The 26517-nt window shown below is 35.0% G+C and overlaps 1 protein-coding gene across 1 annotated transcript; it reads left to right on the top strand.

Moving 5' to 3' along the window:
- LOC142986199 (solute carrier family 35 member C2) lies at positions 1-26437 on the top strand. Its single transcript, XM_076134538.1, has 5 exons — positions 1-360; positions 4242-4529; positions 15140-15392; positions 19527-19693; positions 20009-26437. Exons 1-5 carry the CDS (start codon positions 175-177, stop codon positions 20318-20320), a joined length of 1206 nt encoding a protein of 401 aa, XP_075990653.1. The 5' UTR covers positions 1-174; the 3' UTR covers positions 20321-26437.
- Positions 26438-26517: the final 80 nt, after the last annotated feature.

Below are 26517 nucleotides of genomic sequence, written 5' to 3'. Positions count from 1 at the left end.
ACCAAAGAGTAAATTATTATGAGAGACATTACAGACAGACTTGGGCTAAGGACAGCAGGGAAATATTATTAAAGTTCAGTTTTATTACTTGTTTAAATTTCTTACGAACGACAATCCCAGCTGATATGCGACATAGTGAGTTTCTGAAAGTAGTTTCGTCGTCCTGCGCTAGCCATGCCAGGCGCAAAATATGAACAGCTGCCGTCGAAGCCTGACAATGAAGAGGACGTGTTTACAACGAAACCAAAGGCGAAATGGTCTGAAATATGTGTTCAGAAGAGTCTGCTGTCCTTAGGACTGATACTGCTGTACTTCTCTCTGTCGATTGGGTTGACGTTCTACCAGAGATGGCTCCTAACGGTAAGTGCGCTATCACTGATGTTTGCATTGATGTGCGTACTTTATTCTTGTTTTCTTTTACTTTGCTACGTGTTTATGAGAATGACATTTGCGTTGACTGCTGTGCGATGATTTGCCTTGTAAAGACAATGGGGTAAATAAATTACCATCTGTTTGTGCTTGCTGGCATGCTATTACAATATTTAACTGGACTGAAGCTTCTTGGTCGTTGTTTTGTCATGATATGTTTGTTGTTTGTAGTTGTACCCCTTAGATGAGTAGATAGACAGTTCTACTGATAGCAATTGCACTATAATATGACTCTAGATAGTATATTAAATAATAGTAAAGTGGCCACAAAACTATCCCAGATAACTTGTGTGATAACAATGTGATTGTATCATTGAATGGATTAAACATGTCTTAGAAGTATTGATAACATCAATTAGTATATATTTTACTCACAAACCTATAAATCTTGTTGAATTTGACAACTTTATCAAGAGTTGACTTGTTAAAACATAATGTTGTTATGAAAATATGCTTAACAAGTATCAAATTGTTGTTTCAGCTGTAGTATACATACATACAAAATTCTTGAAACAGCCTATGCTAATAAGAATCCTATAGCATTGTGCATTGTTTATGGCTATAACTTTTTTTAACCTCATAACAGATAAAAAATATTTACACATGTTTTTTACTTTTTTATCTCTATGAATGTACTTATGTAGTTAAGGTTGCATGCTAAAATGCATGTCATAAGTGAACCTAGAAATAGTATTTTAAATAGGGGAAAAAGCAAACTACCTTTTCCTTCTTGATTTTGTGGCTTTTGATAAAGAGGTATACAATTCCTATTGAATATGCATAAAGCCTGGTTTTACCTGGATAAGTGCTAGTTAGCTTATCATGTGAAATTGAAACAGGTGTTTACACACATTTGCTGTTAATTTATCTAGAAGATAATTTATCTGACTCTTTTCAATTAGCTGTAAAACTTGCCCATCTTAATATTCATCTAGTTTAAATACGTAGAGTGAGTCTACTTCTTATATGCATAGATGTATTTTCAAACTTTAGCCTACATGAATAAGATAAAGCTGTTTTTTCTACCTCTACCATATGGTAAAGATAGACAAAAACTAAACTTTTAAAAGCAATTAAGTCCAATTCACAAGATATATCTATGTGAATGAGGCAAGGGAAGTTTGTAAAATCGTACCAAGTGGTGTTTTCAAGTATCCATTTACTCTTATGTGGAAAAAGGTGTGATTTTATATGTATATGTATGTTTACTGCAAATAAGAGCTTGATGGCAAAATAAATACATTAAATCAAGCCTTGTTCTCATAGGGGTAGGCAGAGACCAAAATTAATATAATATAATGGCACATACCTCACTTACTTCTACAAAACCAAATATTATTTATCACTATGACATTTTATTACTTATAATTCTTATCTGCCCACTAAATGTGAATATAATACACATTTATTGTTTTACTGATAGCGTTTACTTAATCTTGAAATGAAATTTATCAACATTTTGGACGTTTGTTTGATGTAGACTATTTTTAACACAGTTTTTTTCGTTGACTAAACACAGAATGTTTTTTAGAACACACTGTACATGCATAAAATCACACCTTCTTCCTATAGGAGTAGGTAGAGACCACAGAGTGTGTTTTTTTTTAATCTTATTTATTAATTATCTGTCCCTTTGGGTTTTTTTTTATTTACATTATCTGTCCCATTGTAAGGCAAAGATCTTTGTATATGTTTTGCAGTCTGACTGTCCCACTGCTGGGCAAGGGTCTCCTCCCAAATGAGGAAAAGGTTAGGCCTTGAGTATTTTTTCAGTTACTATTATTTATTCTCTATATGATATTACTCCATAAATGTAGTTCAGTGAATGTTCAAGGTGTTTTAAACTTGTAATGAATGCTAATTACTTTGATAACTACCAGTTAGTAATTAATATAGAATTAGTTAAGTACTGTGTTTCTAAAACCTGTATTTAGACATGTCTCATGTTGTTACAAACAATTGCCATGACAATTGCTTAATGAAATTGTGTTTAAAAGAAAGTTACAAAACTTCTAATCAGAAAATCTTAAAATTTAAGTCTTTATATTTTATTTGCCTACAGCACCGAACTGATTTTAATAAAATTTGATAAGACCTGGTCAAATACATTCTACAGGTCTTTTTTATATCTGCGTGAGTGCGATTCCCGCACGATTCAGCTCGACACTAATATAAAAATTATGTTTGTCGATTTAAACCAAAGGAATGAGCAGACTTTCGAACAATATTTTACCTGTAGACTAATAATTGCCTTTGCGTATTTAAATTCTGTTGCTAGCGAAAGCTTATAGTGTCTTTCAGTCGGCTTACTTATGTTCTATATGCAACCTAGCTTGAAGAAATAGATGTATCATATAATTCGAGAACTTAGTAGAGACCCTTTGCATGTACGATTTATCTTTATTATGTAGCATAATACTGTGTGTGTCCAAAATATAGCAGCTGTATCAAACAGGCCACTATGAGCTGCATAAGCATATAGGTCAATGATGTTTTAAATTCTAATTTTTGTATAAATTCTCTAGTTGCAAATATTTCAAAACAAGGCTCCCTACTAAATTGTCAGACTATAATATCTAATTTATGTAGTAAAACAATTGTTTCCTAAACAAAACATATTATTATCCTATACTAAAGTAATACAATAAAAATATTTTATTAAAAAATTGTTTGTTGTGGTCACGAACGCGATAGCGTGTTGATAAAACATTATTTTATTGGTTTCCGTATTGCAAAGTGAGGAAAAATAAGAGGAAACTAGATCATTCATATTTATTACATAATTTGCAATAGTTAATTAACTATAAAAAAGTACCATTCGTATTATAAATCTAGGATTCTGATAAGGAATATATTCTTGCGACTTGCTAGCGGGTCCGTCAAATTGGGATAACGTAAATTTTCCTTTTTTTCGTCCTGTATCATACGCGTATTTTTTCTTTTTATACAAAATCAAATAATTACGGCGATACATTAAGTTGAAAAGTCGGATGACGACACGGTATAGTAGAAAACGTACTGCAAGGTGACGTCGTTAGCCCACACTCCGTTACTTTATAGCTTTTTTACTAAGCCAGTTATTGTTATTTAATGAAAAAAATACGTATATTTTCGACGGACAAAAAATAATAATATTCCTTCCCTATTGTCAAGGTTGAAGACAACGCAGGTTTTTTTATGTATGTCAAATGTTACGGTGTGTCCCTGAGGTAGTTTCATCGTAAAGCACGACGATAGAAATTAATGAAAATAGTACTTTATTTAAACGTCTTCTGAAGTATTTTTATTTTAAGAAAGAATATTTTCTGACTAGTAGAAAATTCGTGTATTGCAACTTTGCACGCTACATGTTGCAGGATATCGTCGCTTAGGTAACAATACCGCGCAAGTTAAATTTGACATGTTTCCAGGAGAGATAAAAAACTGATTATTATCTTTGAAATACTTCTGACATGTGTACTGAATACATAAATAGGTAGATATTAAGTTCGTTCAAGATTGGACAATTTAAAAAAAAATCTAACATCATTCGATGCGCGCTGACAAAATCTATCCAATGAAGTATAAAACGTCATATGACCAATTTTCGACTTACGCGGTATTGTTACCTAAGCGACGATATGCGCTCTTTCATTTATTTTCATCTATGAATACCATTTTTGAGCAAAATAATCTAACAAATAATATTCAGAAATAGTAAGAGCTCGCTTTATGTTCCAAAAACAAGACCCAAACCATGCTGATCAATAGAAGACATAGAAATGTAAAGACATCAGTCATGGACTCTTTTCTAATCCATCTCTTCATTCCAGGACTTCAAATTCCCCCTCACAGTGGTGATGTACCACTTGATCGTGAAGTGGATCCTCTCGGTGTTCGTGAGGATGGTCCTGTACCTGGTGACGGGGATCCCGCAGCTGATGCTGCCGTGCATCACCTGCCTCCGGTCCGTGGGACCCACGGGACTGGCCAGTGGGATTGACGTGGGATTCTCCAACTGGGGATTGGAACTGGTCACCATATCGTTGTATACGATGACGAAATCGACTACTATTATCTTCATCCTCGGTTTCGCGATACTACTTGGATTGGAGAAGAAGGTAAGATTATTTTTAATAAAATGTCTATTACATTTGATTTGTCAAAGTACAGAGACTTCTACTTTTTTCGGCTCTGAAAAAGAGTTAACTGAAATGATAGGTGCGGCATATTATTACTTGTTCTAAATTCGTCATGAAAATTTCGTCATCAGTTGAAAAGTCACAATTCTAACTTTGACGTCAATTAAACATATTTCTAAATGTAGTTAGCAATGAAATCTACTTATGACACGAATTATATTTTAAAAGTATTTATTTACGAGACTTGACCATCAGTGTAATTTTACATTTCTTTATCGTGTGTTGTAGCACTCAAGAAGTTAAGGCAGCCCAGTATGGACACTGTCCTTTTTGTAAACTGTTTTCCTACCCCTGCATCCCATATGGTAGTGGGGTCAGTCAGGCTTCCTTATCTTTCTCCTACACTTCGCTCTATCGTCGAAATAACAAATAGTCGATAATAATTCGGAAACCACTTTTGTCATTCCACGCAACAAAATTCCGTCTTATATTGGTCCGCATTCTAGATCCTCGACCATTTCGAAAATTTAGCCTTTCTTAATCAAAATATTTAATCAACCATTGTTACCAGTTTGACTATGTTCATTAACCGGTATATTAGTTTTCAATATACTATATTAAACCGGTTTTTAATCAGTTTTGAGATCTAAGCAGTGACGTAGTTTCTTGCCTCAGTTGTTAGACTCAAGTTAATAAGAATACAAAAGTGAAAGTGTCTTATTTGTATTGGTTTTATAGCGGTTCCTATAAACTAGTCTTGGTGCGATCTGAAGCCATGGCAGTTAGAATTGTATTGTACAGTACATCGTAGGTACTGTGAGGCTGTGTGTACAATTATTTTTATCTAAGTCTTGTAGAATATTAAAAAAAAACCCGTTACTAGTTTATAAAACCTTGTAAAAAGTAATGTGACGTCATGGCTGTTTATATTAATTTCTGACGTAATTAGCCCCAATTGCCTAACTTTAACTAAGTCGTGTTGTTTTATTTGGGAAAGGTAAATGCGTGTAATAATTATTTTTCCATCATTTTTTTTTATATATTATTAATATTGAAATAAGTAGTAAGTATATCGTAAGCGTTCGTCTGATCCCCTTGAACCATACACAATTTTGAATAATGACAGTCGCTTTTAATAACCCGCTAACTCTGTTCAAAATAAAATAATTTATTCATTTAGGTCAAATATTGACACTTATGATAGTCGTTACAATTACTGAATCTACCACTAGCTCGGAAACTGAGCAGAGCCTTATGAGAAGAGCTAGCAAGAAACTCACGGCCACTCTTTACAACCGCCAAAAGATTTACAATGTGGTTAATACAATAATTGATCATGCAAGCACTGCTGCCAACAATGTTTTAAGCACCTGATATTTTTATACATAAAAAGATATACAAAAATAGTTTTGTATCATTAAGCAAATATTAGCAAAACAAGAACAATATTAATTTAGTCTCCAACACAATGACGAGTGAACACAACTAATAGGTTTTTAATTGAAACAATAACTTAGTCATCTAGTTCACAATGACTTATTGTCATTTTTCACTAATTATTGTACTTAATTACTGTCGTTCAATTGATACGTGTGTGCAAATAGTCACGGCTGGTAGTTTTCGGCATTTGAAGCGATTGAACCACTTTATTTGCTAGATATTCACAAGATCTCGAACGATAAAATTTAAGGTGTGGCTTAAAACCTAGAGCTCTTTATAGTAAATACCTACTAGCTTTTGACCGCGACTTCGTCCGCGTGGTTTGTGACTTAGGGCAAAATTTTCATACAAACTTTCATCGACTATTTTATCCTCTTGGGGGTAGAATTGATCAAAATCCTTTTTAGCGAATGCCTACGTCATAACAGCTACCTGCATGCGAAATTTCAGCCCGATCCGTCCAGTGGTTTGGGCTATGCGTTGATAGATAACTATGTCAGTCACTTTTAAGTTATATAATATACCTATTTAGATAAAAGTATTGAGTAAAAATCACGGCTCGGTCGAAGAAAATTCTAAAATGACTGTATCGTATTGTTTCTACTGCCAGGGAATTTCGCGATTCATGTAACACACAATAACTAACCTGAAGCGGACATCAAGTGATGCGCTGAACATTTAATGGGTTGAACCTTGGACTTCGCGATCAATAGTAATACTACCCCCTTACATTGTCTCGCCACTCTTCAGCGATTCACTAATAGACGGGTCTCAGTTTTTAGTGCATCTGATTTTAAATTGATCTAGGATTTTTAATGGCTTAAACTGTTTTTCTCGGATTGAGATCTTTATATTATCATAGACTTGTGGCTAGTTCGTGTCATAGCAATGTTTTTTTAGTCGCTTTCTCTCGCTTGTGAAAGAAAGAAAGATGGAAAATAATATGTGTATTTATTTTCAGCAAACACTAGGTAATCACAATGCACACATGCAAAGATCTAATCAGTAATGTTCTTCTTCTTTCTTATAAATAAGAATGAATCGCCAAATGTGTTGTTAAGCGCAAAAATTAAGAAAGGCTCAACCAATTCGACTCATGTTTATTAGTAAAATTGCCTTTAAGTCAGGAATAGTTTTTATGGAGAGAAAAACAAAAAAAATCCTGAACGGCGCGCATCAGGTAGTTAATATGAAATGTCACAAACTAAAAATCATAATAAATATAAAAAACGTGCAGTATTTCATCTAAACAGACTAAATTGGCTCAATGCATTCAATGAGATGCAAGTGTCACATATTAGCTCAATCACTGAAATCAAAGTCTATTAGTGCAGCCAATAGGGCGCTAGAGAAAATATTAGCGGAGTTCAATTCGCATGACACTCAATTATTAGCAAACATTTAATTGTAAAGCGTGACAACTTGTTTATGATAAACAAGTGAAAGGTTACAAACGTTATCTTATCTGTGGCTGTATTTATATGGAGATATCGTGGGGAAATACCTCCTATTTTGAGAAGAGCGATGAACACATTTGATATTATATACCAGCTGTTTCATCTTTCGCTAACTGCTTTTGTGGTTTAAGCAGTAGATATTGTATACCACCGATAACGAAAATAGGTATAAGGTTTTTCTAATTACTATTTAAATATTCTTAACTAGAGGTCGCCCGCGACTTCGTCCGCGTGGAAACCCTACCCGTGTAAATCCCGATCCCTCGGGAATAAAAAGTTATGTGTTATTCTGGGTCTTCTGCTACCTATATACCAAGATTCATCGTAATCGGTTCAGTAGTATTTGCGTGAAAGAGAAACAAACATCCATACATACATTCTCACAAAATTTCGCATTTATAATATTAGTAGGATTATAGCCCTGAATTTGGCGATATAACTGGTACGCGGCAATAGGTTCGCCCCCTTACATATGTATCCTAATCCTACTAATGTTTTGCATTTCATACACTCCTCTACCTTCGGGTACAGCAGCTTAGCGAAATACTGTCGAGAATTGGAACAATTAATCATGCGTCTTGCGATTCTGGCCCTTTATCTATTGCTTGCGATACTCTGTTCTTTACACGCTGTTTTACTTGACGTGGTAGCTCGATAGTTTTATATTCTTTTCTTCATTGTTCACCTTTCGTTGTTTCTTCATTGTTTTGTCGTAAACACATACATTTTTGAAAAAGCGCAAGTCTGTATTAATAAATACTTATTAATAGATTCTTTCGATACAGGCCTTCTCCATCTTAGACTTTGGTATCGCTCACCATCAGGCGAGTTTAGCTCAAACGAAGACCTATCCATAACAAAATATCCAGTATAAGAGTTACAACTATTCTAAGCCCTGCCGAATGCTTTAATCGGGTCTGGAATGACCTGGCAACGTGTAAGATGTCTAGCAGTTGGTTGAATACCTCGCTCCCATTAGGGTAAGGTAACAATACTCGTGTTTGTAATAAAGGAAAATCGTGGCAAACAGACAGACAGTGTTACTACGCATTGTGACAAACACCTTGGCAACCATGTTACACGTGTTCATTGAATTTGAACTGATTTGACTTTATAAATCTTTCCAAAATAGGCTAAATCCGCCTTACGAATCGAAATATTTTTTAGTCCTGATGTACAGTTGCTTAAGCTGTCTAAATATGATTATGTAACGAAATGTTTATGACCTATTTTTACTATTAACTAAACTTACGTCAAGCTTTCTAGAATTTATGTTTGTCTTTTTTAATTGGTTAGTATTTAGTATAACAACTAAACCACTGACTCAAGCAAAATTGCTTGATACAAAAATAAAGTTCAGCAGAATAATTACTTTATTACACGATCAATTTTCGTGGAACATTGTTTGTTAATTGAGGACAGAAACTAATAATTACTAATACGAAAATAGTTGACATTTCTCCATCCACCGACACTGGATACACGAAAGTCGTGAGAAAACAAAACTAATTAGCAGGGGTGTTATGGAACTTTTTAACCGAAACTAACGATATCCGAAAAGACAAGAAACCGATAAAGGATTCGGATAGTAGATCGAAGCAAGCTTTTAACCACTAGCACTCCCCCGACTTTCCGCGTGGTTTGTGACTTAGGACAGAATATTCATACAAACTTTCATCCCCTATTTTATCTCCTTAGGGGTAGAATTGATCAAAATCTACTACTACCCTTACTATACTAACCTCAGCGGATACCTACGTCTGTGTCTACGTGCCTACAGAAATAAACCTAGATTCACACAGGATACTTTTTACAGCGGAAAGACTTTTCGCGCGGGCGATGTCGCGGGCGGAACCTAGTCTAATATCATTTCACATCTGTACCCATACCCGCTAAGGATATAATGTTGTTACTATATCCGATATCCGATTTCAAATCCGAAATGTTTATCCAAAACATTCCTACTAATTAGTGTACAATTGAGAAGTTATTATTGATTCGTGTAGGCTCTACTAATTGGCTTCACATGGCTGGTCATATCGGATGTCGTGAATAATGTTACCTTTTCACATATACAGAAATAGTTTGTGAGGAAACCTCCCCGCCCTACACTAGAGAACCTTCTTTGGGTATCTATTGAGGAGATTTTGGATTCTTTTCCTATTCTATTTTAACACATAGTAGGAAATGTTAAGCCTGCTTTAAATTCTTGTACTATAGTTTGGTCGACATTTTATAACTGATAGAATTATAGAAACAAACGAAATTTCAACGAAAAATCGATTTCATTGATTATAGTATGGCCTAAGGTGGTCTAATCATATTAGTTTTCGAACTAGCTGACCCTACGAACTTCGTACCGCATAACAGTCGATCCTTTAATTTTAATGTATTGTTTTTCATTTTTCAGTAAATTTTAGTTTTCTGTAAGAATTAGCAAAATCGGTTCAGCTGCTCTCGATATTTGCGCTTTGCAACACATTTAGCGATTCATTTTTATATTAGGAATACGATTTGACATTCGCTCGAACCTATTTCGATTGCATTCAAATTCGATCCTGTCGGGAGTAAGCCGCCAGATTGATATTTATCTCGACGGCACGTGTAAGTGAGGATGGAGGCGTTATCATTTTTCACTGGGGGTGGTCTTGATCTACTTTCTATACGAAACGAATATTAATGTCCGTGTTTTATAGATCGGGGAAAGTGAAATTTATTCCCCTTGATCTTGAAAGTTTCCTATGACTTTAAACAATTTTATATAATTCTTTAACATTGCAAAAGCTCATCTTTAGTAAGGGTGAATATTTTCACCACTTGGTGTGTTTCATTATGTGTAACGGATAAACTGTTCTCTTTTTGACTTACTATGATGACAATTGTATCGTGATTTTGTTAGTACTTTTTTTGAATATCGTATTGAACTTCACTTATAGGGATAGGTTGAGATTACAAGCAAATTAGGATTAATGGTCAATACGTGGCATAGGCTTGAAACAAGTCAAGTCTTCAGTTGTTCAGTATCAGCTAGTAAATTACAGTAGTTAGAAAATTACCTGCTGAAGAATGAGAATACAAGGTTTTTGTTCGAATTGCAGTCTTACGTCCCTCTCCATCTCCTTTCATTTCAAAATATGTATATACCTGTAGTGAAACAGTGTTTGAGTACTGAAAAAGTCTATTTAACTTAATAGGTATTTTTCAAACAACAGATTTCTGAAAACTTAGTTTGTTGATAGACTGTCATTCTTAACTAGTAGTTAACAACTCGTGTCCTCAGTCAGTTATCTGTTAGTTAAATGATTGAGTGATATTGATTTACGTCGGCGGTACAACAAAGGACAAGATATGAAAAGGTCATCTGCTACTTACTGCACTCTTCTTGTAGACAATACCTGTCTCATTCTGCTGTTATGAGAACAATAGCTATTGAATGGTGTTAAAATAGAACTTTATAGAGAAAAGAAATATCACATGTGAGTTAAGAAGGTTTTGATTTGTATAGCGGTGTTATTTAGTGTGATAAGTTGTGATGTAGCGATAAATAAGTTCTAGATATTGTTTTACTATAAACAATATTTATGCACTACTATTTATATAAGGTACTAGCGGACCCGACAGACGTTGTCCCGTCTACACGTCAAAAAAACATTGTCCAGCGGACAAAATTGTGAATCTAAACCATTCTCAGATCCCCTTGAACACGCACGAAAAATTTCATCAAAATCGGTCCAGTCGTTTAAGAGAAGTTCAGTGACATACACACTTACAGAAGAATTATATATATAAAGATTATCAACTTTGTAATTTAAGATTTCATATTTCCGTCTTTACAAACACTAACCGGATAAAGCCGGATCAAATTCCAATCATACATAGTAGTATGTATCCTACAAAAGCAGTTGAATAGTTTGTATTTTACTCTCTCAAGTAACCAAAGCGACTTAAGCAAATTTCTGGATCAAGTTGCATAATTAAATAAATAAATCTATTTATTTGTTACCACATATATCATGTGTAATAATTTTTTTTACGATACTTTACAATGTAGTCGTTGGGTCGTATTACAAACACAGTAAACTAACAAAACATTTATTCTATGTCTGACCAACAAACAATCAATAAAGCCGCTTCTAATTAATCACAATTCACAGTTCTCAATTAATCAACAAAGCCTAACACGAATTTATAATTTTTTATAATACAGCAGTTGAATCTCAGCAACCTTCACCACAGACCTTGCAGGCCCACACACCGTGTAAACAACTAAACTGTAAAGACGCAGGTAACCTCTCGTTGCGGTCCAACGATGCCGCGAAGATGTTTTTTCCGTTTGATGAGATTGAAGACTGGAGAGTCACGGTTCAGTAGCTTGTCGTCAAAAAAACTATTGTCAGTCAATGTCGAGTGTAACTGCATAGTTTTTCAGTTATTACAGTAGTGGGTTTTAAATTTGTTTGTCTGTATGTTACGCTTTCACGGTATAACGGCTGTTATATGATGAAATTTTTGCATGAAGATAGTTCAAGACTTCTTTAAGATTCTGTTCTAAAGCATCTTCATTCATTAATTCATAAGGAATGGGTAGTAAAAGTTTGTAAGCGATCGAATACACAAGTATTTCATAGTTTTATATACAGTTACAATGTAACATTACATATTCTGGCTTAATTAGAAAATAATATTCTTATTTGGAAGTTACCTTCTACTGTATAAGCTATCTTTTATTAGAATTTCATTTGACGTAAGGTCGAGGGTTTTTCAATCAATCAATTTATATAAAACTCTTCCGTTACTGAGTGACTGACTGATGGACAGCGCACAGCCGAAAATACTGAGCGTAGAAAGTCGAAATTTGGTATGAAGATGCCTTAGGAAGTGTAGAGGAGCACTAAGAGAGGATTTTTTAAAATTCTCCAGAAAAAGGTGGAATTCCACGCGGGCGGAACCGCGGGCTGAAAGCTAGTTGTAGTATAAAATTACGTGTTTTCCCCGAGATGTCAAGCGAAGATGTGGGCAGGGCTCTTACAATACATCGTTTTGCCATTAATCAAGCCTTTGTGCTGTAGGTATGCCCATTCACTGGGGACATTTTCTTAACACCTACGCTTTTGAGAATTTTTCCAGCAATGAATCAGCCACTTAGACGAGAGCTAGATAAATTTTCTTCTAAATTTTTATACGTATTTATGACTCACTGAATGAAAGAAAGGCCAAACTTTTATTAAGTATAATACTACAACTATGAAGCAGTCTTGATTGAAATACTCGTCATAATTTAGACTTATTTAAATCACTTTATGAAACCGCTTTTAAGGAGCTGTTAAAATTTCTCTTATCGGTTTTGCTTTTCGAATAGTATAAGACCTAAACAAGGGATTTAGCAAACATATAAATAGCGGATTACACTATTTTACACACAAGGCATTATACAGTATAAGACATTATAAAGTAAAGGATGGGTTTAAATTATCATGGATGAATGAATAAATGATAAACTTTAATGTTTAAAAGGCACGAGGGTATATACCCCTATCATGAGGGAGGGTTTAGCCATAAAGTCCACCATGTTTACTTCGACGAACATATAAAAATTTCAGTAAAATTATTATATGAATTGCATTTGTAATGTTCTGAGAAAAAGTACGTCTTGCCATGTGGATTGAAGGTAACTTTCTTGACCTTTGTCAAATGCGCGTGACATCAAATCAATACATAATAGTGAGTTACTATAATGTCATTGCCATTATTTTGTAGGCTACAGTTTAGATGGATGTTTGTTACTCAACCACACCAAAACTACTGAACAAATTTTGAGGAAAGATAAACCTGTTACCGTTTATAACTTGAATTAACTTATAGTATAGTTCTTCTTGAAGGTATGCAAAGTCTCCAACCCGCACTTGGCCAGCGTGGTGGATTGAGGCCTAACCACTCCCTCATTACGGGAGGAGACCCTTACCCAGCAGTGGGACATTAATGGGTTAAATTTATTATAGTTTTTCTTTTATTGTTTCGGGAGTATTTTATTCTTGCAAGACTACAACATACAAGCACTATATAAATAAATATTATGGTAATGCAGAGCAGTTTCAAAACTTTACAGTTTATTTCAATTATTGTGACTTTTTAAAATGCCAAGTCTTGTGATCGTGGTCTCAAGTACGTCCGGATGCAGCTGAGTACCAGTATTATACATGGAGCGACTGCTTATCGGCCCTCCACAACCCAGTTACCTGGGTTATAACACGATACCCGTCGATACGACTGGTTGTCAGACTTACAAGCTTCTGACTTCTGTTAACGACTGTCACAGATTTTTGAAAATGATAGCCTGGACCCACAATTTGATTTTCCGAAACACGGAAGACCTCGATGTGTATAGGATGGTCACCCATCCACAAAACAACCATGGCAAGCATAGCTTAACCTCAGAGATCGATCCGCGCTGCTGTTATTAACTAAGCCACTAAGCTCCTCAAGATTGATCTATTTATACATACCTAAATAATAGTTTACTTTTTTATTGCGGGAAATCTTTTTACACAGACGAAGTCGTGAGCAGAAGCCAATCGTATATAAATGGTCGTATTTGCTTAGCCTCAACATTCATAATGCATGTATTATTGATTTAGGTGTACATTGTTTTGTATAATACTACTAATTACTACAGTGTCCTTCGTGACAATGTTGCAAGAATTATCGATAACAACCGACTACTATCAGCTGTAGATGTATCGAGATCTAAGAATAAATTAATATAATATTACGTTTTAGAATTCAAATAATGAAAAAAGACAGTCATTTGAACATAGTAACTATGTACTCCTTTTTGAAGTCAATTAGAAAAAAACATTATATTGCTTTGACTTGTATCGTAAGAACTGTAGCTTGATTCTCTTCCATTATCGACTACTGACAAACGGCTATCGAGAAATTTTGTATTACAATTCGATCAGCGCCTCTAACGGGCGTCGTAGGAACTATTTTGGCAGTACATTTTAAATATTAAACTATCGATATGCGCTACAGATGTTGTGGTGTAGCGGTGATACATGTCGCTTTTGCGCAATGGTCTCGGGTTCTCATCCCGGGTTGGGTGAACAAGTTTCTTCTACGATACTGCATAGGACATGTTGTACTGATATAGAATTTCCGGTCTACTACAGTTTGTAAAGCCTCCCGTTAGGCTATGAGAGTAATAGCTTAGTAACTGTAAACTGACACTCACAAATGAATAGTTTCCTTAAATCGGCCATTGGGCCGAAAATAGACTAAATTATACATGATTATCCTTACTAATATTACCGCGAAAGTCTGCTAGTCTGCAACGCTTTAACAGTTAAACCGTTGCTCTGATTTCGACAAAATATAGTACGAAGATGTTTGAAGACCCAGGACCAAATATAGGCTCCTATTAGGTCGGGAAAAAGTCTTTTCGCATTATAGTATGTATGAACTTGTAATAAAATCTTTTTTCTACACAAAAAAGCTCGATATTTGGCATCACGAGCTCACTGAAAGAAACCTAATGAACCGTGTACTCATTTGTGATTATTGAAGTCAAATAGATTTTATTACAAGTTTATACATACTATAATGCGAAAAGACTTTTTCCCCCGACATTTTTTCACCACATGTTTTAAATGCCACATATTTTCACTAGTTTTTAATGAACTATTTTTTTTCCAGTCGTGGTCTCTAGTGGGCATAGTGCTCATGATAGCCGCAGGGCTGATCATGTTCACGTACAAAGCGACTCAGTTCAATCCCCTGGGCTTCAATTTCCTCCTCATCGCGTCATTCGCCGCTGGCTTACGATGGACCTTCGCACAGCTCCTCATGCAGAAGTCCAAGCTGGGACTCCACAACCCAGTCGACATGGTGTTCCACGTTCAACCTTGGATGTTTGTGTCGTTGCTGCCGTTTGCTATCATGTTTGAAGGTATGTTGGTTATATATCTTAGCCTATTTCAGCGAATCTTAACGCCGCTGCGCGTGCCATGTGTTTTTTAACATTTTTTTTTAAGGATCTTCCGAAAATGTAAAATGATGTTAAATATAACGAAGTACATTGTATAAAATCGCTGAAAATATTAATTTTTAGAAAGACTTTGTTCTTTTTAGATTTATTTAAAACATTATTTCTGAAAATTGTAGTTATGCGTTGTCTAGAATGTTTTATGCATACCAGGTTTGACAAACGAATGGTTAACAAACTATTGTGGGCAAAAAATATGATGGAATTTGTATGTAAAAAAGTAGTTTTTAAATAATTCTGAAATTAACCAAGAACTGAATTCACTACTTTTTGAGTGTGCACTTTCGCATAACGTTCGTCGTTCTTCTATATAATAATACCTCACCTAATTGCCTTAGAATTAAGGTAATTATTCGATCAATATAAGGTTTTAGCTCATCTTTAATATGTTTGTATATTTGGATTGATGAAAGATTAGTCGTTATATTTATTTTATTACGATTCCAAGCGACAGATATAAATAAAACACAATTAGACTATACTTTTAAAGAAAAGCTTTTTATTTATACACGCGATGTATTATTCACATAATTGATATATACGATCAACAATCATTATTTAATTTGATACGTTTTAACCATTAAGATTATTATAAAGTCGCCCGCAAAGACTCACGGCTTTCCCAATATGTCGTAACAATTTATTAATGGTTAGATGACAAACAAACGATTGACTTTATACCTTCTACTAGCTGACCCGCGTAAGAGAGAGTGGGTCATAATTTTCCCCATTTTGTAACATTTTTCGTTACCACTCCGCTCCTTATGGTGGTAGCGTGATGATATACAGGGTGTAAACGACAGCCTACCGAAAACGAAAAAAAAATGACTTTAGACACGATTCTGGTGCTTATGGCGTTGAAAATTTTCATCGGTTTTTTCTTGATTTTTCCGATTTTTTATGCGTTTTTTTTTATTTTTTCTGGTATTATTTCGTTAATACTACACAATGCAACATGAATATGAAAAAAAAAACCGTCATATTACTGTTTTTCACAAAAAACAGCAATGGATTAAAACAACGTATAAATTCGCTATCAGCTGTTCGGCCAACGACACCGCGCCGGCGGCGGCCGGCCGCGACGGTCGACGTCACGCCGCTTACCTACGCACGCCACACAGACACGATTACGCACACAGCTGTCAACCTCACACTCACTAGTATGCAGCGTTACTTAGTATTTGTTCTATGTTAAAAATGAAAATTACATAATTATCCCGCTCTCCGATAAAAGGTAAATTCATAAGATTTAAAATGTGTGATATCTTATTATTACACGTACAAATACATACAGAACAACAAAAAATCCTATTGATATTCTTTAGCGCTATAAAAATCTCTAATAAACAATTTAACATGTATTGTCGCTTTGTTCCATTTGTTCTTGCAAAATTCTATTCGATATTTACACGCTCATTCATACTTCATACAAGCGCGGTGCGACTCGAAAAGTAGATGGCCGTAGTGACGCGTGACGTCGCGACCGCGCGTGGATGTTACATAGATGGGATGCGACAAAATGGATGCTAAGTAATTCTCCGGGGATTATGAAATATGATAAGTTAGTTTCTCTGATAAGAATATTAATGGATATTGATTGTTATCATTGTTATGTACCTACATTTTTTATGGTTTAATTAAAAAAAAGGTTTCGTGTTTATTTTATTTACTTTAAGCTGATTTTATGTTATAAATATCAAAGTTTTTAAACTTACATCAATAATGTTTGTAATGTTATTTGGTATTTGAATAAAACTACAATGCAACCCGTAACAACTGTGACAAGTAAAAATAGTAATGCCACATCAATATTTTATTGAATCTAATCTCTCGCTGGGATCCTAACTCGTCGCTCGTCACCAAATCGGCGGCGCGCGGGCGGACGGCGCGGAGGGAGCGGGTGGCTCGGGCGAGGGGCGGCGCGAGTGAGCGGAGAGGCGCCCGCGCCGGCGGCTCTCTTTGATCGATAGTTCGAGCAATTCGCTCGCGGAAGACGGAAGCTCTTCACCTGTGTCGTTCGTTATGTCCTATTCGTCGTGTCGTGTGTGAACTGCTGTTTATTATTACTTGTTATTGTTCCGGTTTTGAGTTGTTAGTGTTTTTATTGTTATTATTTTTGTTGTTATTGTTTTCAAAGTGCAGTTGTGTTCGTAAATAGGAAGAAATGTTGATGTGTTATGTATGGTGAAGCACGTGGAAGTGCACGGCGTGCTCTGCACCTGTACGTCCGGATCCAAAGGTACTCAAACTCTCGCCATACACCAGGTATTTGCGTGTTGATAGACATTGATAACAATTTGTTTTAGCACTTCGTTATTATTGGTTACGTTTTGCTATTATTGTTTGATTTCACGTAAGCCAAGTAGGTACCTACCTACTTACAATTTTACTATGAGCTATTGTAACATACGGGCCTACTTACGATACCATAAACGATACATAAGATTGTTATCTAATGATAGCGTTGCATACTAGTGAGCGCATAGACGTGGTGGTACGCGTATGTACCTACGACGCGTCGCGACATGTCGTCGCTCAGCGCGCCGCCGCCGCGCCGCCAGAAATCTCGTAGGCATGCGCGGAGATACATCGCGTTGTTCACTATACATTGAACGCTCAAAAATGACTTACTCGGGAACCAATCATTTCCGAGAAATATCGTTGGAGTAAATTTCGCGCATACAGTGTCACAAACTTACCAGTAAAGTTTTCGGTTAGCTGTCATTTACACCCTGTATAACCTATAGCCTTCCTCGATAAATGGGCTATCTAAAAGTGAAAAAATTTTTCAAATCGGTCCAGTAGTTCCTGAGATTAGCGCGTTCAAACAAACAAACAAACAAACAATCAAACTAACAAACAAACTCTTCAGCTTTATAATATTAGTATAAATATTTTGATTACCTTGAAAATCTGCTGTGTTTCCATATCTCAGAAAAAAAAAATATATGCAGACTTTAACCCTCCCCCAAGTCTCAGTAGAACAGCATATATATACACAAGTAAAATTTGAAGACGATTGAGAAATATTTAGAGGTTTTTTCAGTGTTTCGTACCCAAAAGATAAAGAGACCGTCTGTCACTAGGCATGCATCTCCTGAACCGTGAATTAGACGGTTGAAATTTTCACAGATAATTTATTTAGGTTGCCGCTCCAATAACAGATACTAAAAATTAGAATAAAAAAGTGTCCTTTTTGCACCACCGAGGCTCGAGAGACGATCGAAATTAAAATTATAGTATTGGGAAACGACATACCCTAGTGATCCCAGTAAACACATTTAAGAACACAATTCCGTCTGAGTCTTTACTCCGACAAACTAGGAACTCAGTAACGCAGTCTTATTCTCTTATCATTTAAACCTCACCACAAAGTTCCTTAACCTTCATTTAACTAACTACATATATTAAACATCAAGTAGTACTACTTATGACACATATTTACGCATCACTACACCTGTCTCCACGAGGTGAGGCGCTTTCGTTCAGCGTCACACATTTACATAATCCGGATAATTTATACGATGTTCTAGGTATTTTGTTGTTACGTCAGTTTTGTTGTTCTAATGTGAATAACCTTTTAATATCTAGGTTTATGTGTAAGATTAACTTACCTTGTTCATTAGATGTCTTACCTTCCGTGGTAGTTAAGTTTTAGGGTCGAAAAAGAGTTAAATAGTCGTTTTCGACCCTAAAACTTAACTAACTAACTAAATATCAGACGATCTCAATAATATTTTTCCATCAAGAAAAATAAATTACATGAAATTTAAGTTTTTCTTAAATTAGATCGGCATTTCATAATCTTACTGTAAGGAGCGGTTTTGGTCACCGTTTATGGATCCTAGAAGTTTGCAACTGCCAGGAGCTTTAAACCAATTTATTTTAAATTAAATATCTTGTACACCTGACGATTCTCCACAGGTTTTTCGCTAAACCATTACTATACCAGTCTAGGGCGATTGTAATCTCGTACACTCGTACTAACTAAATAACACTTTAAAAGCAACTACATCAAGCGTCTAAAACCTCTTCCAGGGTTTACATGCTTCGACTACCTTCAGAAGCTGTCGGTAGACGAGCTGGTGCCGACGATCCTCAAGGTGTCCGTGGGCGCCACCATCGCCTTCGCCATGGAGATCAGCGAGTTCCTCGTCGTCACGTACACCTCTAGTCTCACGCTATCCATCTCGGGTATATTTAAGGTAAGACTTTAAGACCTGCTAATTTAGATATGAAAAATGAAGTTGTGTGCTATGAATAAGATTGAGTTTCGGTGTGCGTCCTCGTCTAGTGTACCACCGATGTCCTTTTGTAGCAGTTGTTAAGAATGATTATTTAGTAAGTATTTATACCGGGACTTGTATATTTTAAAGAACATAAAGCTTAACCTGTAACTCATTCTGGGTTGCACTCTTGCCCAGTTGTGGGACTGTAATAGGTTTTTTAGTATAACTGTCTAGTCCTCATAGATTCTTCAAAAAATGTTTCATCTCTAAGATCTCTTTAATATTTTCCAGGAAATGTGCATACTAGTCTTGGCCGTAGAGGTGAGCGGCGACGTGCTATCCCCCATCAACGTGGTGGGCCTGGCCGTCTGTCTGCTCGGCATCATCGGCCACATCATACACAAGGTGCTGTTCATCAAGTCAGTCGCCGGCACGGTCCACGCCATCGACTCCGACGACTTCGAGATCAAGCCAAGGTCAAAGGTCAAAGGTGAGCATGGTGAACCACTACTTGAGAAGCAAACCTGGCCGGCTAGCGAGGAAAGCGATTTAGACACAAATATGGTACTGTTCGAGGTCATTCAAAGACGGGACGGCAGGTAGATCGAAAGTGAGGAGTTCCGTTTCGTTGTAGGTGACAAGGCAAGATTAGTAATAGCTTTTATTATATTAGGTGTTCTGTGTGTATTGTTAGTCTCTGATGCAGATCCCAGTGCAAATAGTGGAGCGTTTGATTTGGGCTTATTTGGCGAGTATAAAGCCGTGATCTCACACGAGTATGAACAGTCATAAGATCTCAAAAGGCTTGGTTGAAAGTCGTACGTGCGCGTGAACGTATACGCACGTATTTTACGGGCTTATATTTGTCAAGTTACGCCTATTACAAACGCTCTCATTAAGTTTTTGTTTTGTAACAGTAGGATAATGCACGGTAGGTGACAACGAAGAAAGATTAACAATATATATATATATATATATATTTATAAAAGAATTTAATGAAATCAACTGCAATATAAAGAGAGAACGTACTTAATACAGAAGATTTAATGTTAACTAATTCATAAATATTGGACGTAAGAATACCTCAGATAAATAAAATGGTTAAGAAGTAATATGACGGTTGTTTGAAAAGCTTTCGTAAATAAAGATTTTAAATTAAAAACATATATAGGTAAATGAATAGTATAAATAAGTATGTCAATGAAATTTAGACAGAATTGTACCGTATTTGAGAATCGCTAGTGAAATATTCCTTTTACCACGATGAGGGATGAGTGCCACTTAGCAAAGGTGAATATTATCGAGATAATTAATTATTATAATTATTATTATATGATGATGGTTCAACGTGCTCTTATAGCCCAATAATGTTTATACTTTAAAACGTGCAGTTTGACCGTTGATAAACGAAATTATAAAAGCCCGAATTAAAAGTTTTCAAAAAATAATTATACAAGTTTTCGCATATCTGAAGGAAGTGAAATCTGCATTTGTCATGCGATTCAAAATGTTATACTTTTTCCAAAAATAAGAACAAATTGTTTAAAAATTGCGAATACGGCAAAGTATGACTTGCTATCTACAAAATATTGTTAATGTTGCCAGCTAAGTGGACTCTCCCTAATTGTTGACAGTTTGACAATATATTTTAATGACAGAGTATATAAACCAGAAATATTTTTGTACGAAACATAGCTTAAAATTATGAAGTCAATTTCCATTATTCCCCTCTCACTTGCACCTTCTCTTTCTGTGTCTCACTTTTACTACGATCCTAATTGTAACGTAACGCACAAAAAGTTTTAGACCAAAATTTATAAGAGTAAAAATATTAGGAAGTTTAGGAATAGGGTAAAATTGGGTGAAATTTCAGTGTTTCCTTAGAATTTTGTTTTGAAATAACTCTTCACTAATCTTCTTTTTTACTAGCTAGTAACCTTTGGAAAGATTTCAGTCTAATCATATTTACACAATATTAAATTACTGAATTAAAATTATTGTCCGTGACTATTTTTGCATTCCATTAACTGCGAAAATAAAAAAATATGTAGCAGTTTTTATTTACATTCTTAAAATGCATTAGAAAAAGCATCGTACGAGCTCTGACATCTATCAGAGACTGAGAAAATATCGTAAATTAAAAAACAGTTTTCTCTCTGGTTGATTCCTACTTTAGAGACCTAACTAGATCATAAGTCAATTGTCCTTGTTGAACACAGTTTTATAACGTTCTAAGGAAATAAAGTAACTGAAATTTTACCCTTCATAGTGCATAGCATAGAAACATAATAGTATCCTACATTTTCAACTCTTTAGTCAAATTGTAGAACCTACTTAACCCATCATATTAATAGACTGACATTCATAGTGAATAACTGAAACACCAGTATAGTAAAATATTTATATATATAACTATTATATAGTATTATTTATACAAGCACATTTATATGGAACGAGACGATCGAGACGGGAAAATGAGTGCAATTAATTACCGCTAGATGGCTCTTTTGTAACTCTCATTGTCAGTAGCGCGATTCTGTACAGTCGGTACTGCCGAGTATCGAAATTTTGACATTTAGAATGTACTGCCAAAATATTTCCTGCGACACCCGTCAGAGGCGCTGATCAGATTTTCATATAAAATTTCTCGATGACAGGTCGGTCGTCGGTAGTCGATAGTAGTAGAGAATCGAGCTACAGTAGTGTGTTTTTCCCATCTAACATCACTACGTCTACTTAAAGGTACTATGAGAAAATATTATATATTTGGGGTCAATGACCCCGCTAGAAGACCTTTTTGTTGAATGTTGTACATTTTAAGAGTACTGTCGGATATTTCATCATTTTCAAAAACGACTGCTCTAATTTGCATTGTTAGGAGATATACTAGTTCGCTAGATATAGTTTTCTAGCTAGAGTATGACTGCCACTAGCTAAGAACTTACTTACCAGCTTTTACTTGCAGTGGTATCGTGCCCTTATGAATAAAATATATCAACGGGTCTGATCTATCAGTTGAGTTGCTGTTCAGTCTCCCGTCTCGACCTTGTCTCGGTCCAACGGTCCCATACACACCCTAACCCATAAAATCCCCTATATAAAAGTTGAAATGGAAACGGAATAGTTAAATATATCAAAGTTTTTATACATTGGAAATATCTTTAATGTAGTGACATACCGAAATATTCATTGTTAATCTCACTTGTATGACTTTGGGAAGGCTAAATTCATAGCCTAATGAATGCGTTATAGTCTATCGTATGAAGCGTGCACGCACGTATACGTATATTAACGAGCGTACAAATAATTGTCACCATAAACAAGTGCAAAAAGAAATAATTTATAGTATGCTATTAACGAAAAAAAGTTAAAAAAATGTTAGTATTAAAAAGTATATAGCGAACTATAAATTATTCTCTTTACTTTATTGATTAACTTAATCATATTTTATCGTCAGATAGCTTTATCTACGGGATAACTTAAACGTTTAGATAGATTATAAAAATCTTTAAAATGCTGAAATCATTGTATTATCCCACGTTAAGTAGGCTCGGCGCAAAATCTTTTTCAAAATCGTGGTGTAGAGGGATTTGGTTGATGATTTTGCAACCGGCCGCCTACCTAACGTCAATTCTCTTTGAGAATATTTTAAAACGCTAATATAATATTCCCGAAATAAAGTTATCTGATGCCTAAAAGACAAGTTTCGGTATTTCAAGACATTAAAGATGTTTCCACAACCGAACAGTTGGCAATACACAGTGTCTAATAGGTTTAAAGTAACTTGAAAGTGAGATTAAATTAGGCGAAGTTAATATAAATAGTTTGTTATCGACTACATTCATTGTACAATATCGGAGTACTAGAGACAGTAGTCAGTTAGAATTTGTAAACTAATGGAGAAATTTGGAATTGCAACAAATGCCTTAAATAGAAACTAATATCGCTTTTGTACGAACGAAGTTATTGTGTCAATGCGGGCAGAGTTTGGCCGGCGCTGCCAACATTTGATAACAAAATTTTAAATGAATATATTACGTAAATCTCTTGCTTACTCCCGTGGGATTTTATGTATGTTTGTATGCATTACGTAATTGCCCTGATGAAGGATTTGAAAGGGACAATTTTTGACCCAAATATATAAAAATAATGCACGTTTTCATGTGTCAAATGACATTGTAGTATAAATTACTCTTTCCTTGAGTAATTCCTATGAAACTGCATTTGCGGTTTGCATCGTCGATGTTTCAAATAAGGATAATGTTATGACTATCGTCAATTCAGAGTTGAGTCATAATATATTTCAGAATGACTGCGTATGCCCCGCGACTTTGCCCGTAACACAACTGAATGAATATATTTATTAGACTTTGCCTTAAGCTACGTCACACAATTATACAATAGGAAATATAGAATAGAAATCAGTAGAAATATACGAGAATACAATGACAGGATTGTTTCAAAATAAAATTAATATAAAAATATAATAATATTATAACGGAAGGCTCGGTGTCACCTCAACAGAACGGAACTCCCGGTCGTGTTACAAATATTTATATGAAAAATTGTATTTTTAATATATTGATATTTTTATACTAAGAAAAATTATTTCTAAGTTTCTAAAAACTAGAATATTTTTGTTGACTGTTGGATCTTTTTTTTGCCTTTATTTTCTAAGTGACCGGTGGAATAATTTTTAAAATACGCCGTCGAGAGACTCGTGGGTCTATTATTGTGTATTTATAACGCAAAAATGTGTGTATATTATAATCTTATTGAATTTTATAAATTTTTATATACATAGAATTTACAATTTGTAACGCTTTGAAAAACGTTTACTTCAATACATTTGTATTTCGTACAAGTTGAGACAGAAACATGAAATTTTCAAATCTAAATATATTTTGTTGTTCTGTCGTTTAATGAACATTCCAAGGTATTTCAAAATTATTTGATATATTCGATGTCGCTTTGTGTGTTATTATTATTACGTGTGCTATACTCTGAACATTTTCTCTTTCCTAGATGTTAACCTACCAAAATAATTCCATTTCGTATAATAATGTTTAAGATACGTTTAAATTGTGTCCTCGGGTTGTCTACAGTAATCACTGCTTAATTGTTACAAATGTAGGCCTAATCTTTTGTCTATAAGGCTTGTTACACACGTATTCAAGTCGGCATGTTGGTTTTAACAATATTTATCGAACAGCAAAACCGATTTGAAGTTGAAATTACTACACTTGTTTGGCTTGTGCCGATCGGGTAGCCCCTTCGGTCATCAATTTGGTTTAAACTTTCAGCCGCGGCGAAAATGCCGCCGTTTAGTGCCGACCTTAGTATGTGTGTATCAAGTCTTACTTACTTTCCTATAATAACATTCCTAATTATAAATTATTATAATGTTGTGCTGTGTATATTTAATTTAGAGGTCATAACCTCATGTCGATGTGTGCTGTTTACGTTAGCGTGAGAGACTTTCACGGTGGCTTTTGTCACCTTGACATTTAAGTTATTACTCATGAAGATAGAAATACCAACATAGATATGAGACCTCACCATAAGTCCTCCGATATTCGGCTACGGCAGCCAGTTTCATTGAAACCAGCCACCTGTGCAGGAATTTGTTTATAGTGTCCAAGTGTGTCCACAATACGCAGGTACATTCAATTCCATTATTCTTATGGTACGGCTACACCAACACGACCACGTAAGGTCAGGCGCAGGACGATTTTACGTGCTCTCCGAGGCACGGAGGTCTATAACCTCAACTTTATAACTCCAGGCAATATTTGAAAAATTCTTAACAGACAAGAATTACTTATTGGCCCAACCCAGGTGATTCGAACCGCCACAGAGGCAGTCCTTTCTAATACACCCTCAAAATATCGCAAAAGGATTTCAATCAAAACTATCTATACTGTGTTAAGAGAATAAATATTATGGATGGTGACAAAACAACAGCCGTGACAAGTCACACTCGCGCTAAATTAGTTAAATAATGCTATGACGTCACATTTAGTGACAGTTATTAGTCATTCCTTTGATCGGTTTTATAACAAATTGCATATTTATAGCGAAATTTTATTTGAGGCTATCTTTATTGGTATATATTGAAATTTTAACGCAAGCCCAAATGAATGTTTTAGCTAAATTGTTGAGCCGGTCTTAACGTTGATTTCGAACATATTTTACATTTAGTTCTAAGTCTTTATACCTATGTATATTTTAGCTGTAATTGTACTGAAACTGGAACATTAGAAACAGTTGTGTCGAGGTATACTTAGATATACGTACGCACGAATACGTACACGGTAAAAGTTATCCGTTAAAACGATCTAATAATTATTATGTTCATAAACTACTGTATAACTATTTTTTACAGATAAAATTGAGTAAGTTCACTCAGCAAATAGGTATTGAAATATAAAAGTGCCGAGTTTAAAAAATAGCGTTTGTTGTCAATAATAATAGGTATGTCCAAGGCCTTCGGGCGGCTTGAACAACTTTGACACTAGGTTGACCACTAACCATACGATAAGCACTTATGACGTCACTGTTTCTAATGTAAAAGTCTAGCATTTGTTCTGAAAATGATTATGAACTGGATGAAGCTCAATCAATCGCATTTGTCAACTATGGTTGCTACAAGGAAATTGTATTTTAAGACACCAATTGTTTTTCATGAACTAGAAAAATAAAATTCATGTTTGACTATTATTTTTTGTTTTATTTTATAATAAAAATGTATCTAAATCCTTGTGAAGATTTCTTGACTGACTTTAAAAGTGAACTCAAAA

The sequence above is a fragment of the Anticarsia gemmatalis genome, chromosome Z (genome assembly GCF_050436995.1).
Source record: "Anticarsia gemmatalis isolate Benzon Research Colony breed Stoneville strain chromosome Z, ilAntGemm2 primary, whole genome shotgun sequence".
NCBI classification, from domain to species: domain Eukaryota; kingdom Metazoa; phylum Arthropoda; class Insecta; order Lepidoptera; family Erebidae; genus Anticarsia; species Anticarsia gemmatalis.
This window is presented reverse-complemented; position numbering and strand designations above follow the sequence as displayed.

Excerpts from the sequence above, each read along its gene's own strand:
- LOC142986199 (XM_076134538.1), top strand. The coding sequence starts at position 175 with ATGCCAGGCGCAAAATATGAACAGCTGCCGTCGAAGCCTGACAATGAA. Across the intron at positions 361-4,241 it reads ACCAGAGATGGCTCCTAACG|GACTTCAAATTCCCCCTCAC; the intron begins GTAAGTGCGCTA and ends TCTTCATTCCAG. Across the intron at positions 15,393-19,526 it reads GTTTGCTATCATGTTTGAAG|GGTTTACATGCTTCGACTAC; the intron begins GTATGTTGGTTA and ends AACCTCTTCCAG.